Source organism: Montipora foliosa, chromosome 13 (genome assembly GCF_036669935.1).
Source record: "Montipora foliosa isolate CH-2021 chromosome 13, ASM3666993v2, whole genome shotgun sequence".
NCBI classification, from domain to species: domain Eukaryota; kingdom Metazoa; phylum Cnidaria; class Anthozoa; order Scleractinia; family Acroporidae; genus Montipora; species Montipora foliosa.
The window spans coordinates 17792029-17807028 of record NC_090881.1 but is presented as its reverse complement, the minus strand read 5'-3'; the positions used below and the strand labels follow the sequence as shown (position 1 = coordinate 17807028).

The 15000-nt window shown below is 37.7% G+C and overlaps 2 protein-coding genes and 1 long non-coding RNA gene across 4 annotated transcripts in view; 2 read left to right on the top strand and 1 right to left on the bottom strand.

Moving 5' to 3' along the window:
* The first annotated feature begins 3187 nt into the window (after positions 1-3187).
* LOC137981788 (ATP-dependent DNA helicase Q1-like) lies at positions 3188-3685 on the top strand. The gene has a single exon (XM_068828836.1). It carries the CDS (start codon positions 3188-3190, stop codon positions 3683-3685), a length of 498 nt encoding a protein of 165 aa, XP_068684937.1.
* Positions 3686-3732: 47 nt separating this feature from the next.
* Positions 3733-15000, bottom strand: part of LOC137982294 (uncharacterized) — an 11780-nt gene continuing 512 nt past the window's right edge. Inside the window, exons 1-10 of one of the 2 annotated variants that reach the window (XM_068829370.1) lie at positions 14459-15000; positions 10957-11427; positions 10364-10540; positions 9755-9838; positions 9561-9650; positions 9177-9252; positions 8238-8689; positions 7509-7769; positions 6281-7313; positions 3733-4779 (exon numbers count right to left, since the gene is read on the bottom strand). The exon at positions 14459-15000 is cut by the window's right edge and continues 512 nt beyond it. In XM_068829370.1, coding sequence (XP_068685471.1) covers positions 4739-4779; positions 6281-7313; positions 7509-7769; positions 8238-8689; positions 9177-9252; positions 9561-9650; positions 9755-9838; positions 10364-10540; positions 10957-11427; positions 14459-14938 — 3165 coding nt within the window. In that variant the 5' untranslated portion in view covers positions 14939-15000 and the 3' untranslated portion in view covers positions 3733-4738. Of the gene's footprint in view, positions 4780-5751; positions 7314-7508; positions 7770-8237; positions 8690-9176; positions 9253-9560; positions 9651-9754; positions 9839-10363; positions 10541-10956; positions 11428-13865 lie in introns of those variants that run through there. The other variant, XM_068829371.1, reaches the window with a different exon arrangement.
* On the top strand, positions 7076-10190 carry LOC137982296 (uncharacterized). The gene is made up of 3 exons (XR_011118655.1): positions 7076-7199; positions 7755-7795; positions 9530-10190. It is a non-coding gene; the product is annotated as an uncharacterized lncRNA (long non-coding RNA).

The following is a 15000-nucleotide window of genomic DNA, read 5'->3' as shown; positions in this document are numbered from 1 at the left end:
ACAAAAAGGATTCTGAAATATTTCCCTGGACATATTTTCCCAAGTACAGATTTCGATTGTCAATGCTTTCAAACCAATGACTCGTCAGTTTTTACCTTTGAAAACAGAACATCAGATCTCAGCTGATCTCGTTTTCCCTTGGAAAATTCGGCACTCAGTTTTTTGATCAAGTTTTCCGTCCTCAGTAGAGTGGTATTAAAGACATCACTTCGCCCTCGTTTGTGTAGTACACTTTGCTGTTTTTCTTCCGCTTGAGGCCGTGTGTAAATTCACTACAAACACCGACAAAATCATGTTTACTATCTTCAATTGAGGACTTAACCTCATGTTTGCATTGGAAAGCCTCTTCAACTGATAAATGGCATTTCTCAAACACAATTGATTTGCGTGGGTCAGAGCATGAAACGAGAAAAGGAAACCGAGGAAAATGGTTATTTCCTCGATATAATAGTTTTTTGATTCTTGACTCTTATAAAACTTTCACTGCCGACTCCGATAGATTAACCAATATTTGACTATAAAACGCGATCCAAACGTGTATACCACTGTGTACATTCGCCTCTGCCAATGACATCTTACTCGGACCCCTCGGTTTCAGCTAAACGGTGTTAGCGTTTTTCAATTTTTTATGTGTTTTGATTTTATACCATACTTGTCAAGAACATTATTTTCAACTTTTCTGGAAGATAACTAATGCAAAGCGCAATATATAACACTGACACTGTTAACCTGACAAGTTGTCTCAAAATCGGTCGATTGAAATTTTTTTCAGAAAAATTCAAAATCTCTTGGAGCTTAAACCTCTAGAATCATGACCATAGGACTACCTGTCTTTGCGTTGAGAACCTAACAGAGAAAAATAACGTTTAAACAAAAGATCTCTTTTTGGATGCTAAGTTACACTGATTCAAAGAGCATAAAATTATGTTAATTTCATTCTTACAGCATAAATACTGACGACATAAGAACATTTTAAAAGAATGACACCTCGAACTAATTATAAGACGAGACCTTAATAATGATTTTAATTCCTACGATATTTTATCATTGTAATTGGAGTGGAATGCTATTGTGCTTACTGAAGATTTAATGAAGAACTATTATATATTAGAATCACCCAACTAGTGGATTTTAAATGCAAATGCTGCATTTTGTTTGGCTACGCTACTAGAGGACTATTATTAATAGTCCTTGAGTAGCGAAAAGCGTGACGCTTTCTTTCGTTTTATTCCCAAAGAAATTTTTCTTTAGCTTGCATTTGCTAACATTATTATTGCCTTTCTGTCCAACTAGTTGGGTGATACCAAAACAATTAGACCCTTCGCCCTCAAGGGCCACGGGTCAATAGCCCATTCGGCCTCGCCTCATAGGCTTTTGACCCGTAGCTACGGGTCTAATTGTTAAATAACCCAAGTTATTCTCGCATATTGATTGGTTCCTGCCTATGATCTAGTAGAGGACAGACGCACGATTGACGTCACCATCAGCTTTTATGCGAATAAAGGTTAATTCTTTATTATATAAAACAACCAGATTCCATTTTGCCATGCGTCTGTTCAGTAACAGCAGAAACCCATAAGAGTTGAAACGTGTAACGGCCCCTAGTGTACTTGGAAACAAGCTTCTGAATATTCAATTTGCTAAGTACCATATTTGGAACAACAAGAGCGAGGGGTTTCCAAATATGGTACTTAGCACTGAAACATTCAACCAATCAGTTCGCACTGAATATTCGGAAGCTGTGAAAGCGCGTTACACGTTTCAACCCTTATGGGTTTCTGGTAACAGATCACAGAAGACGTCAAAATGTGAGATATTCAAAATGTGGTAAGAACATTAGTGACACACAAGGAGATTTGTTCTTACCAAGTTTTGACGTCATCTGTGATCATCTATTACTGAACAGACGCACTGCAACATGGAATCTATTTATTAACTACTACTATTACTGCTACTATTGATGATGGTGAGACTCAGACCTCTTATAATGAAGAGAAACAGCTTCTTGAAAATTTCTTGGCTGTCCGAAGAGACAAGCTGTCAATTGCTTACTCAAAAATAATTTACATTTCGAGAGGATTGAAGCTGTGTATGTGGAACCTTAATTTTAACAGGGTGGTACATTCAGTTGAAAGATGGTCGGTCTCCAGTCAGTTGGGCAATCTCCTTAGTGACCGGCTGATATTGGACTTTTCATTCGACCAATTCCGGAATTTTCATTCGTACTCGAGCCCAGTTTCTCCTGCCATGAATAGAGTGCGTCATTTCAAGATGGCTTCCTGCATGTACCATGTTATCATCGTTGGTAGGGTTTTTCCTCCGCAAATCTCGAGCTGTTTTTGCCGCTCACATTGTGTGCAAGTGTAAGTACAGCCAAGCCAGCTATAACTAACCCTGGTAAGTGTCACGCATAATGCTCGAATTGAATACAGCTTACATTTCATTGCTGAACTTCACATTTCCCGCTTTGAGCGCGATCTGGTCGTTTTTTTTTCTTACTTCAATGTACTGCACATCCTCGGAGACCCAGGGGCAGTTAGTAGGGGCAGGGAAAAGTCTCAACGGGCGAGAAAAAAAATTCGGGCGAAGAAAAGTCAAGAACGAAAATAAGAGCCCCTGGGGACAAGTTCTTACCAGACCAGTTCCAAACAGCAGTGGTAATTCTCAATTCTGATTGGTGCCAGAAAACCTTTGTTTTTTTCTGGCCAATCATAGAGCAGCAAGACTAAGAGTCCTTTCGTGTTTCCTTATACGACATGTACAAACAGGCTAATCGCTCGCCATATTTGTCTGCGTCGTTCACCGAGGGTTTCCTCGAGGAGGAAAGTTTCAATCACAGCAGAAAATGTACGGGAGATCGTTCGGCATATCCACAAGAAACTCGCCGGAGATACGCTGGACTTTTCGAAGGTATCGTAACATTAGCGTATTTAAAATATTGCGAGTTTTTGTACGCTCACTGATGTCGACAACTTTTTTGGCGTTTCGTGAACACCACTTACATCCCTTGCTGTGACTGAAACTTTTCCAATCCTGAGTAAACTTTCGTCGCACGGGCCAGGCAGGTATGTCAAGCATCGAATCGCCGCGTGCAGCACGACTTTTTTTTGCGCGCCAAAATTAGAACTCTAGTTTCGCAACGCCATAGAGGTATGGAGTTGGATTTTTATAGTCGGTACAGTGCAACATGGCGGAGAGTTGTTTTTCCACAGGTAAAATTCGTGATGCAATTCGTTCAAGTGTGCGAATTTTCCCCGGCATAAATGAATTGAAACCTGAGCAAATACTGGTAGTCGAAAACATCGTTCGTGGAAAAGATGTCTTCGCTGCGCTCCCAACTGGATACGGCAAGAGTATAACATTTCAAATTTTGCCTTCGGTGAAAAAGTATTTGGACAGAAGTTTGGTCTCGCCTTTAGTCATTGTTGTTTGCCCTTTAAAGTCAATCATTAAAGACCAAGTGAACTATCTAAGGTCACTTGGTTTAAAAGCTGCCTTTGTTGGGGAGAGTGCTGAAAATGACAAGAAAATAATCGAAGAAACCGCGGAAATTGACCTCCTCTATGGAAGCCCTGAGTCGTTTGTTGGCGATGATAAGTTCCGAGGAATGTTCTCCAATGATTTCTTCAGAAGGAATACAGTTGCAGTGGTGTATGATGAGGTGCACACTGTTGTCCACTGGTGAGGGTTTTCCTTTATTGCACCTATTCAAAATCATCAGCATCCATTGAGTACTGTACATATTTGTAAGACGAACCTAAAGTTTTTAATTTTAAACATCTCATGATATACATGACCAGTACTTTGATTATACATTAATTCATGATCATGAAATGTCATTTTGATTTTTGTATGGTGAAAGTTTATGAAATTATCACTACAAATACAATAATAATTATTATAATAATATAATGTAGTTGTATAGTAGTGTAACTATGCAACTAATAACCTGGGCCGGGTTGTTCGAAAGCCGGTTAACGTTAACCCAGGATTAAACGTTTACTGAAGTGTTAATTTTTCTTTAAAAATGTTTTTCACCTCAAACGTTTGGTCTAATTTGAGATTACTACAGATGAAAACTAAAGGGCAAACAATATAAACAGAACACCTCACCAAAAAGTTACAATACTGAAGTCAAAATTCTCGCTAATCCAGGGTTAGCTTAATCGGGGTTTGAACAACCCAGCCCTGGGTGTCTACTCCCTAGGCTATTCAAGTATTGATCAAGTATTGATCAAATGACCTGTTGTTTTGGGACTTTCACAGTGAAAAGAAGAGTGTGCACTTTCTTTAAACTGATGTCAAAATTAGGCGATGAAAGGATCCAATCTCTTGCAACAGGGCATTTGCAGTATCTATGCAATATTGTGACACAATTTCACAGGTTGCAGATTGTTTCTACAATAAATTTGATATTAAGGAGAAGCTGTTGACTTCTCAGCCATTTGCTTTACTCCTAAACAACTATTCCAATTCCATTTACACAATGTAAGGCAAACTGTGACAAAATAAAATTTGTTTTCTCACACTGAAGTGATCTGTAAATTAGGTTCCCTAGAAAAACAGTTGGATAGTAATAACTGAGCCTAAAATGTTTGCATAGTATTCATTAAGCACAACAAAAATAACAACGCATGTTTATTTTACTATCAATTTTTAGGGGTGAAAGAGACCGTGGCAAGAAAAATCCCTTTAGGAAGTGGTGTGGTGCTGTTGGCGAAATCAGAGCTCTTCTTCCTCAAGGCCTTCCAATGCTGGCTCTCACAGCAACAGCATCAGCTGGAACACGGAAAAAGATTATTGAAATGTTGAGCCTACACAAAAGTGTACAGATTGTTGTCAGTCCTAACAGAGACAACATAAAACTTTATCTTCAAAAGGTTACAAATGAAATTTCTGATAATTTCATGTGGCTGGTTCATGAATTGGAACAAAAACAAATGGAATGTCCAAAAGTACTGATTTATGTCAGAGATTACCAGCGGTGTAGTGAGGTTTACCATCTTTTTATGCAAAGTTTAGGAACCAAAGCATACTATCCACCTTCTGCAACTAAAGCATCAGAAAATAGAATGGTTGCCATGTACCACAGTGGCACTTCTCCTAGTGTTCAGGAAGTTGTCCTAGCCTCTCTCAACGACCCAAATGGAAAAGTTAGAATCATAATTGCAACAACTGCCTTAGGAATGGGAGTAGATATCAAGGGGCTACACCGTATCATCAACTATGGACCCCCCAGTGATATTGAATCATACATACAAGAGCTTGGAAGGGCCGGAAGAGATGGCAAACAGTCAGAAGCTCTTCTTATGTTCCATGGCAGGCAACTTCATCACTGTACACCTGAGATGTTGGAATACCTGAAATCAAGCAGCTGTCGGAGAAGCAAGCTTCTTGAACTGTTTGATAAAGGAACTGTTAGCAGTCACAATTTCCCAAGGGAAAAGCACCTATGCTGTGATATTTGTGAACTTGCATGTACATGTGAGACCATTGACTGCCCAGATATACTTGACAGCATGAATTCGCTCAAAACAAGGAGTAATGGCAATACAACAAGTCAGAAACTTAGGCCTGTTTCTATTGATCAAAAACAGAGACTGAAAGGTCTCCTCAGAGAACATCAAAAAATGATGAGAGAAATGCTACTTGAGTCCAACCCCAACTTGTTTTATACCAATGTTGACAATGTTACTTGCTTTACTAACCAGCTTATAGAGGATGCAGTGTACAAATGTGACTCACTTTTTCTGTGGAAGACATTTTGGAGAAACTTTCTGTGTGGAAAGTGGACCATGCCCACAAAATCTACAGTTGTTTATGCAAAGTATTTCCAGATCTTGCAAAGCCATAATTGTTAGTTACAGCCAGGAACATGTTATTTTATTGTTTCTGTGATAGGTATGTGTTTTTTGTTGTAAAAAGACTTAAAAAGACCAGGCACACAATGTGTCTGTTCTATCTTGAGATAGTAAAATAACCAAGACAGTACTACTGGTCCCCTTTGAAAGGGATAATTATTGTACAAATATCTGGTTTTGTTGTTTTCCTAAAATTCAATTTGAATTTCAGTTGAAAGGAAACCATAAAAGTGACACAATTTCTGTTTCAGTGAGTGTGCCAGAGTTCATTCTCAGGCACCGAGAACAAAAAAGGGACACAAGTTACCGATAACACACACATTACAGTCTTGACCAATTCCTTTTGTGCTTGGTTATCCATGCATTTAAATCACTGAAGCTCAGGAGAGAAATTGGATCTTTTGGGATGGTTCCAATACCTGCATGTGTCCGACCTGGGATTTCTTTCAGAGCTTGGATTTCTTGTAGGATCTTCACCACTGTCAAGATATCTACATCTTTTCTTCGTTGATGTTTTCCAGATTCCTTACGTACCTTGTTTTCTTTGTCGAAGTTCTTCATTACATCATCGACTCCATCACTTGCTCTGCTATAAGTTTGGGCTGATGGAAATGTCAGGTTAGGTCCATGTCCAGCCATTAGTTCTTTTGTTTCCTTTATCTTGTGCTCCTGCACCTGGTCGATTGCTACATTACGCCCAGTGCCTCCTTTGAGATTAATTGTGCGATTCCACCGCAGACAATGTGCTTCCCTTGGTGATAGAATAGCATTTAACTGGGCGTGAAGTCGAATGGCTGCCAAGGCATACTTGGTCTTTCCAGTGACTTTGAAGAGAAGCATCATAAACTTCCACAAACGTTCTAGTCTGCTGCCATCTCCCTCTTTGACTGCATCTTGGAAGTCTCTAAGAAGCAGTCCAGTCTTCAGGATGTTGTGAGAGTAGTTAAACACACCATCGCCATCGTTTGGATTTGGGGGACTTCTCTCTTCTCTTTCTCTTGGAATGGCCAGCCCATGTGCCGAAACCTCATGGTTGTTACGACGTTTTTCATGTATGTAGACCTTGTTGCAAGAAGGAAATCTGCAGGCATAGTTTCCATGGCATGCCTCTGCCTCACGGATTTCTTCATGGATTGTTGTTGATTCATCCAATTCTGCTTCGAAGAGAACATAAGTTTTTACAAGTTCTCCCACTTTCTCTTTCAGTGTGCAAGAGTCTTTGCTCTGTACAACGTTTAGTGTTGGTGTTGCATGTGGGGATGCCATTCCGAAAAACTCCATTGCTGCATACACAACATAGCTATCCACAACTGTACTGAAAAATGATTCAGTACCATGGTAAGACTTGCTGATTTTTGCATGGACATCTTTCCTGTTAAGCCTGGCCTTAAGTTGGTATAATGTTCCCAGATCTCCTGCAGAATTTTCCTTGTACAGGTAGTCAAACACCATCTGCAAAATTAAATGAAGACAACTTTTTTAATTATTATGTACATGGCTTTAACCATTTTTTCTTTTGCACCAGCTCATATTTTTTCCCAGGGCTGCAATTTTCCTTAGTACCATACATTTATTTTTTTTGGGGTGAATAAAAATCAATTTCATGGAAAAAGTTATGTGTATGGAAATACTGATCAAGAAACACACCTGAAGAAAATTCATTTCGCAGTGAAATTCTTCATGTTTTAAAATAATGCCTTCTAGTCTTTCATGTGCTTCATCTGAGTCGGCTACTGCATTGACAGCACTGGTAGCTCTTTCCACTGTAAGATGGTCACCCCCAAGGTTGATCTTGTGTAGTATATTTGATTCTGGGTCTAAAGGAACATATTCTGCATGGCAGTGCTGAAGAATTTGAAGCATTTCCTCGCTCTTGTTTTCATCCTTTTCCAGAAGGCCAAGCTGAACCTGAGTCAAACACATGCAACAATGAGGTTAGGAACAACAATCTTACAGTCACACTATAAAATAATGATACTTCCATTAAAATCAATTTTCCACCCTATTCCACCCTAAATGTTTAACCTAGCATAAATGTAATTTAGCCAACCATAACCAGCCGTACACAATACCTGGCATTAAACTAGGAGAGGCTGCTGTGTATAACTTAAAGTTACTTAATTATGATGGCTGGCTTCAAGTATAATGATTTGACTGAAAAAGATAAATTTGGTATTAATGACAAAGGGTCAGGTACAGAAGGTGGTACTGTCACAGGGGATATACATGTATTTTTGGCTCAAAATCTATTTTAAAGAAGTTGATTATTGTTTCACTTTGTTTCAAATTATGGCAACATAAGACAAACACCAGTGAGACTGTTTTTAGGTAAATTGAAACCACGACAGATGCACAAGAGGTTTGATTCATACTTACAACTTTAGATTGACAGCTCATCTCCTTTCTATACTGGTGTGGGATATGAGCTGGAACTATGTTTGCAAACTGCTGAAAGTATTTGCATGTTTTAGTCAATATTCGTAAAACAAGGACCACAAACTCATCCTTCAGTTGGGAATGTTCCCCCGGTGATGGTATGAAAGTGGAGTTTTCTAAATCCATGATGTTTTTTATTGGGCATTTGTCACTCAAGTCCCAGTCGATAACACGATTTTCATAAGCCAAGAGGTTGAACCAGTGAATTGACTCTGTGTCCCTGTCACCTGAGTAAATTGATGGCCTCCGGATCCAATCCAAATTGTCACCATTTAAGCCAAAATCACAAGGATGTGATTTGCCAATCTGGTTGCCCAGGGATCCCTCTTCTTCTCCCTCTGATTCTGATTCCTCTGATGAACTTGAGAAATCAGACTCAAGGCAACTGATATCTGAAAACAAGTATTTGATCTTTATTATGAGCCAGTTGTCACAAACTGTATCACTGCAATAGGGAGGTTCTGTTTTGAGAACAGAGTATCCTCTGATCCTTAGAACTGGAAATTTTAAAACAGCTTAACACCTGTTAGTTACAGTTACAGCAGAATGCCAAAGGTATACTGCTGCTCTTGAAAACCAAAACACACTTCTAGGCAATTTAATAGGGGATATGGACATTTTTTTTATCTTTGATCATACATGCATGTACATGTGTTGTGGTTTAATTTTATCCTTGGTTGGAAATATTTTAAAGCACTTTGATCTTTTTCCCTTTGTTTCATATTATATATCTTAAACCAAAGATAAAGTTGAACCACAACAACCATGTGTTCAAGTCTCTCATCAGTTATCTTGTTTGAAGCAAATTTACATGTATATGTGAAACTGAGAACATCATAGAAAGCAATATGATCAATTCCAGCATTTTATTGCACTCACCACTATTATTGCATTTATCTTGGTCTGGATGAGCACTTTGAGTAGCATTTGATACCAGCAAGTTTGATGTCACTACCTGTTGGTCAGGAATAGATTATTTGAACTCCATCACTTTCACCACCATCTCATACTAAAATAGATCTCCCATTTGTTACATTTATCAAATATTTCAATATAACTTACCTGGAACCATATTCCTTGCCTTGGGAAGTCTTAAACTCCCAATAAGATAACAGAGTTCAATTGTATATTAATTTATTGTAACTGTTTTTCAATAAATAAAGAACTTGCTTTCTAGAGCTGGTTCCACATTTAGTTTTGACTTAATTCAACACTTATTACCTATTTAACAGAACTCACAGTAAAACTGCATATACAGTGTACCTGATGTTGGATCTGAGGTGCACCCAATACTGGCATTGATGTTAGTTGAGGATCATGTGTCTGTACATCAGAAGTAGATGAGCTGGTACTCTTAAAAATGAACAGTGATATATTTTAATATGCAGCAAAGTAGCAAATGAGATCTTGAATGATTTTTGACTTAAGATACAAGTTTTTGTTAAACCTGTGTGTACCGGTTGTTGAATCTGAGGAGCACTTAATTCCAGCATTGTTGTTGGTATGTGAATCTGTACAGCTGGAGATGATGAGATGGTGGCCTAAAAATAATTAAATAATTTTATTTACATTTAAATGTACAGCAAATGAAAATGACTACAAGCATTGGATTTATCTTTCATTATGCTTTGCTATCAAAACACTATACATTTAAGAATGTCTATGGGCAAAAAATAAGGAATTAAACTATACAATCTTTCCTATTTATCATGTACAAATTGACTCAACAAAACCTTTATTTAAAAGTCTGTTATTCTGATACCAATGTGCATGATATATGGTAAAATTCTGAAAAGACTCTCTTGAAATAAACATTGTACATCCCCAAAATTCAAGTCTCTCATAATAGTCCCTCAAAATCTATGTACTGTATTTACATTGTATGTATTTCAGGCTGATTATAATAGGCTGTTGTCATTGCAAGCCCTAACCCATGACCCATAATAAAACATCCAACTCTGTACTAGATATAAGCTCCTGAATTATCTCCTCCCTCCAAATACATGCATAAGCCACTGTTGATTACATTCTAAAGGCATTCAACAAAAATTCAGTTTACGTGATACCTGTGGTTCTTTTTGAGTTGATGTTAAGTCCTCAGAGGTTGGCGTGTTTTTTACTCTTTCTAGAACGGCTTTCCATGACTTGATTTTTTTCTGGAAATGCTGTGCAGCCTCTTTGATCTTTCTACTGGTGCTTTTCCTGCTCATGCACATGCCTAGCTTCTGAAGTCTGGTAAATCCCTACGTGATTTTATAATAATTGTACTTGTCTGTCCAAATTATATACATCATATCTGTATTATAACATAAATTCATGTAACAGGTATGTCACAATAAAGATTATTATCAATTACCACTGTTGCATTGTTAACTCATGCCGGGATGCCCAATGATTCAATGATCATGGGATGAATTTTCAGTCAGTGACACAAACATGTTTGGAATTCTCTTTTTCATAGTCTCCCAACACGAGTTACACCTATGGCCACCCTATAGTTATCATTGACCTAAAATAAACTAGTTAGTGGAAGCTATTGCTCCGTTAACCTACTGGTACACTTTAGATCCCTGTAACAAATATCCTGTACACTGCTAGGATTGATGTGATGTTTTTTACGACTGCAATAATGTAACAGGTAAAAGATCTTAAAACAAACCTTTTTTCTTGTTCGACCAAGAAAAAGAGAAAGGCCAACAAGGTATTGAACAGCAGACATTTGTGCATTTCTTGCCTTTAACAGCATGGCTCCAGCCGTACCAATGATAGGCCTGAGAGACTGCATTTTCCTCTTAGCAAACTGTGGTGGCATTGCAATTGCCCTGAGGACCTTGTATAGGAGAGGTGCCTCCCTTGCCCACTCTTTCATCAGCTTTGACCATTTAAATTTCCTAAGATCTTCCAGGGAAGTGCATTTTAATACTGACTTCTTTTTTCTCACAATTTTCCTGCATTCCTTTTGCAACTCCAAGCAAGAGCGGTTAATCAGTGCTTGATGCAAACCTTTTGACTTAAATGCTGCCAAGCCTACACCTGAAGAAGTCTTTGCCTTGCAAAGAGCAATGCCCAGCCCATGCAAATTTGGTGGTAATTCCCTTGAGATGGTTTTATTGGGATAACGAACAATAATCTAAATTTGGAAGATCAGGTGTGTATTAGTAACTGAAAGGAGCATAAAAACAAAGGAAATAAAGTAATACTATTTCATTATGACTGTATAGTAAGCAGGGCTCTACTGTGTCGTATTACAGTGAAAAATGCATTTAGTTGACATAATTTTACTTTTTCTACAAGAGCACAACAAAGATAAATGAACAAATATAATAATAATCATAAGAGTTATTCCTTAAGTTGATGTGACTAGTGGTAGCTACTTTCTGAGCTATATTGGTACAGTTAACCACCAAGACCTAGTTCCCTACATACAAGCGTGTAGGATAATAAAAAAATAACAATAACAACAACAGCAATAATAATAATAATAATAGTAATTATTATTATTATTATTATTATTATTATTATTGTTATTATTATTTTATTATACAGAGTATCTGTAAATATGTTCTACACCAGTGAGATAAAATCTTGAAAAATAACTTTTTTAACATGCTAAAAACTTTAAAGGAACCTTTTGATTCAAATGAGCTTAGAAGTGAACAACTCATACTTTCCCACTTTATGCAGCCAGCAAGGTTGGATATGGTCCTGTTAATGTTTACAAGTACTCAAAAAACTCACTACTAATAATTTTTCATGAACAAAATACAAAAGAAATTAATGTTTAATGAGTGTCTGCATATCTGATACAAACTCGACTTAAATTTTGCGATAACTTTAAGGCTAAATATCAGGGTAAGAATGGATAGATATACAGTGAAGCTTTTAAGTAGTTCACAAAATTTGAAGTTCGTGTTGTATCAAGTCCTAAAACACTTGGCTGCACCTCTTGTTTTAAAACTTGATTCAACACCCCTGCTTATTGTGTAAACTTTACAAAGCACCAAGATGTGGCCAATTGGCCACAAGTAAAAAAAATCGTTTTTAGTTTTATAGAGAATGAGATGACACACATTGTTGACACATTGTAAACGTAAATATGGGTGCACATCTAAAATTAATAATAACAAGTTCCAAGTGTCTTTGTTGTACACTCAGCAACTGTGCATACAGGGTTTTTGTTAAGATTTGTAATAACAGGGACCTTTTCCCAAGTAAGAGGGACCAAAATGGCGGCTATGCACGCAGTGGTAAGTGGGGGTGTGGGAGGGAGGCGCACCCTCCCACTGGGGGGGGGGGGGGGGGCCAGGGGGCCTTCCCTGGTAAAATGTTGAAATTTTAGGGCCAAATGGGTGTATTTTAGGCTACGTTTTCACACTTTGTTCTTATATTAGCTGATATAATGAGGCATTCGTTAATGTGAAACATGCAACTTTTAGTATGGATCACATGCCAAAATGCTTAGCCAATAAATTACAACTTTGGCTTTTTCACAATTTTAATATTCATTTTAACAGTTGTAAAATATAAATCTATAATACTCCTTCATAACACATACTCTTCAGCTTCAGTAATCCATACTGTATCTTTCTGCATGCTCGTCATGGTGTTTTTCTTGTTCTTAAATCACTAATAAAATTTTAACTATTAATTTATTTCGTCTCTAAAAATAAATCAACTTTTGGCTCAGAAATTCTGAAATGCATTTATTCATGGCGTGATTTAACCTTAGACAACAACTCAGAGCAATGAATTATCTATACTTGATACTTTATAACTAATCAAAGAAATAGTCTGATCCATAGTCAGAATCTTTCATATTGTGGCTTTTACAGCTTCTGCACTCGTTAAAAAAAAAAAAAAATAAATAAATAGAAACCAGGGGGTATCGCCTTTGCAGTACGGCGGCACGAAGTCTCGCTTGTCTCGCGTGCCTAATTTGTTGTTTCCGCATTCTTGCGATAAATAATCGGACACTTTTTTTCCGTGAAAAAGTTGCAACCCTTTTTATAACATAACGAACATAAAGCAACATTTAACGTCGTTTTCGTTCAACATTCAACATTTTAATCGCTACATTCTGGTTTATAATTCTCTGATGCAATAAATTAATTCACGCTTTGTTTCAATGTAATTGAATTAGCGCGTGTGCGTTTTAAAACTTAAAACGTTTCTCTCCAAGTATTTGCACTAAGCCTGTATGAATTCTTTAAGTATCATTATAAGCTCCACCTTTATGCCGCAGATTTCCTATGATATGAATATTTTTTGCCGTCTTCTTGATAAAGTAGAAACTAATGTAAACAACTTGGCTTCGCTTCGCTGCACACGTTTTTTAAATTTAGTTTTACGTGTAAACCTGAATACACTGTAAATTTAAATGGTGTTGAATGAAAAACAACTGAATCACAACACGACATGCCTATCTTAACTTGTTAGACCAAGAAAGGTAAAGAAAACCTTGTGGGTAATTAAAAAAAAGTCAGACTAAATATAGCAACGCAATTTTATCGACTTTGTGATCTCACCGAAGCTGCGCGAGATGTAATTTTTACAAAGAAAAAAGCGTACCTCTGAGTGAAGTGTTGATTAATTTTCCGCTTTATTTGCTACTGTGCAAAGCCACCAAAGTAGATATGTCACGTAACGTTGTCACAAAGATGAGAACTGCTGTTTGACTGTTTTCTCTCGAGAGCAAATGCTACACTGAACTGTAACGATGGAACAAGCTGTATTTATTGCGGTTGTGGGACGCAACACCAGGAGGAACATTGACGGAAATACGCATTTCTTTTCTCGCGAGGCTTCCAGGTTTTGCAACACTGTTTATTTTTGACACATTTACTCACGAAAGGAGGTTATTAGATACTTCGATGACGAACTTTGAGAGTGCCGATAAATGCGTTTGTTTTGTTTCATAGTGTCTGAAGTCACGAACTCCAAATCAGCTGCACGTGCACAACATTTATCACAGAGAAAGAAATATCCAGAGCACAGAAATAATACAAAGTTTTATGTATTTTACGTTCAAAGTTAACATTATTGGATGACCATAATCTCCGCAGGAGTTTTAGTACAACTTATGCGTGAAATAGCCGGGACAAAAATTAAAATAGCCAAGCAAAGGACCCGGTGTCCCGGCCCTAACAAAAACCCTGGCATACCTTGACACATGTTCCTTTTGAAGAAACTGGAAAGCAGTGACAACCGGAATTTCTTGTTTGGGTACCTTTCTCGTTCCAAATGTTTGCCTCTTTGCTTGACACCACTAACGCTGGTGGCTTTGGCCTAATTGGCACATTTTCAAACGGGATGCGATAGCCTTTCTTCTTGTTTATTTGGGAAGCTGTCTGCTCATCGACTTGACTAGATGTTAAAGGGGAAAGAGGATGTCTCCTCTTTGAAAGATGGTGACCCGGAATGACAACTGAAGCCTTCTTCCACATTGTTTCAACTCTGTAGTGGCAAGTGTCACACACTGCACGAGGAAGGCCATCGTCTGCCCGAACGTTTTCATTAAACACTTGATCAAATTTTTTCAGAAACTCGCCATCAAGATTTCTCTTTCTCCTTTTGTTAACAAAAACGAAAGCGCAAACTCGACAACGGTCACAAACATTATTTTCTCCCTTACTATTACTCATCGTGAACTCGAAAGAGTACGAAGTGTGATATAGCCTAGAGTTCTAATTTTGGCGCGCAAAAA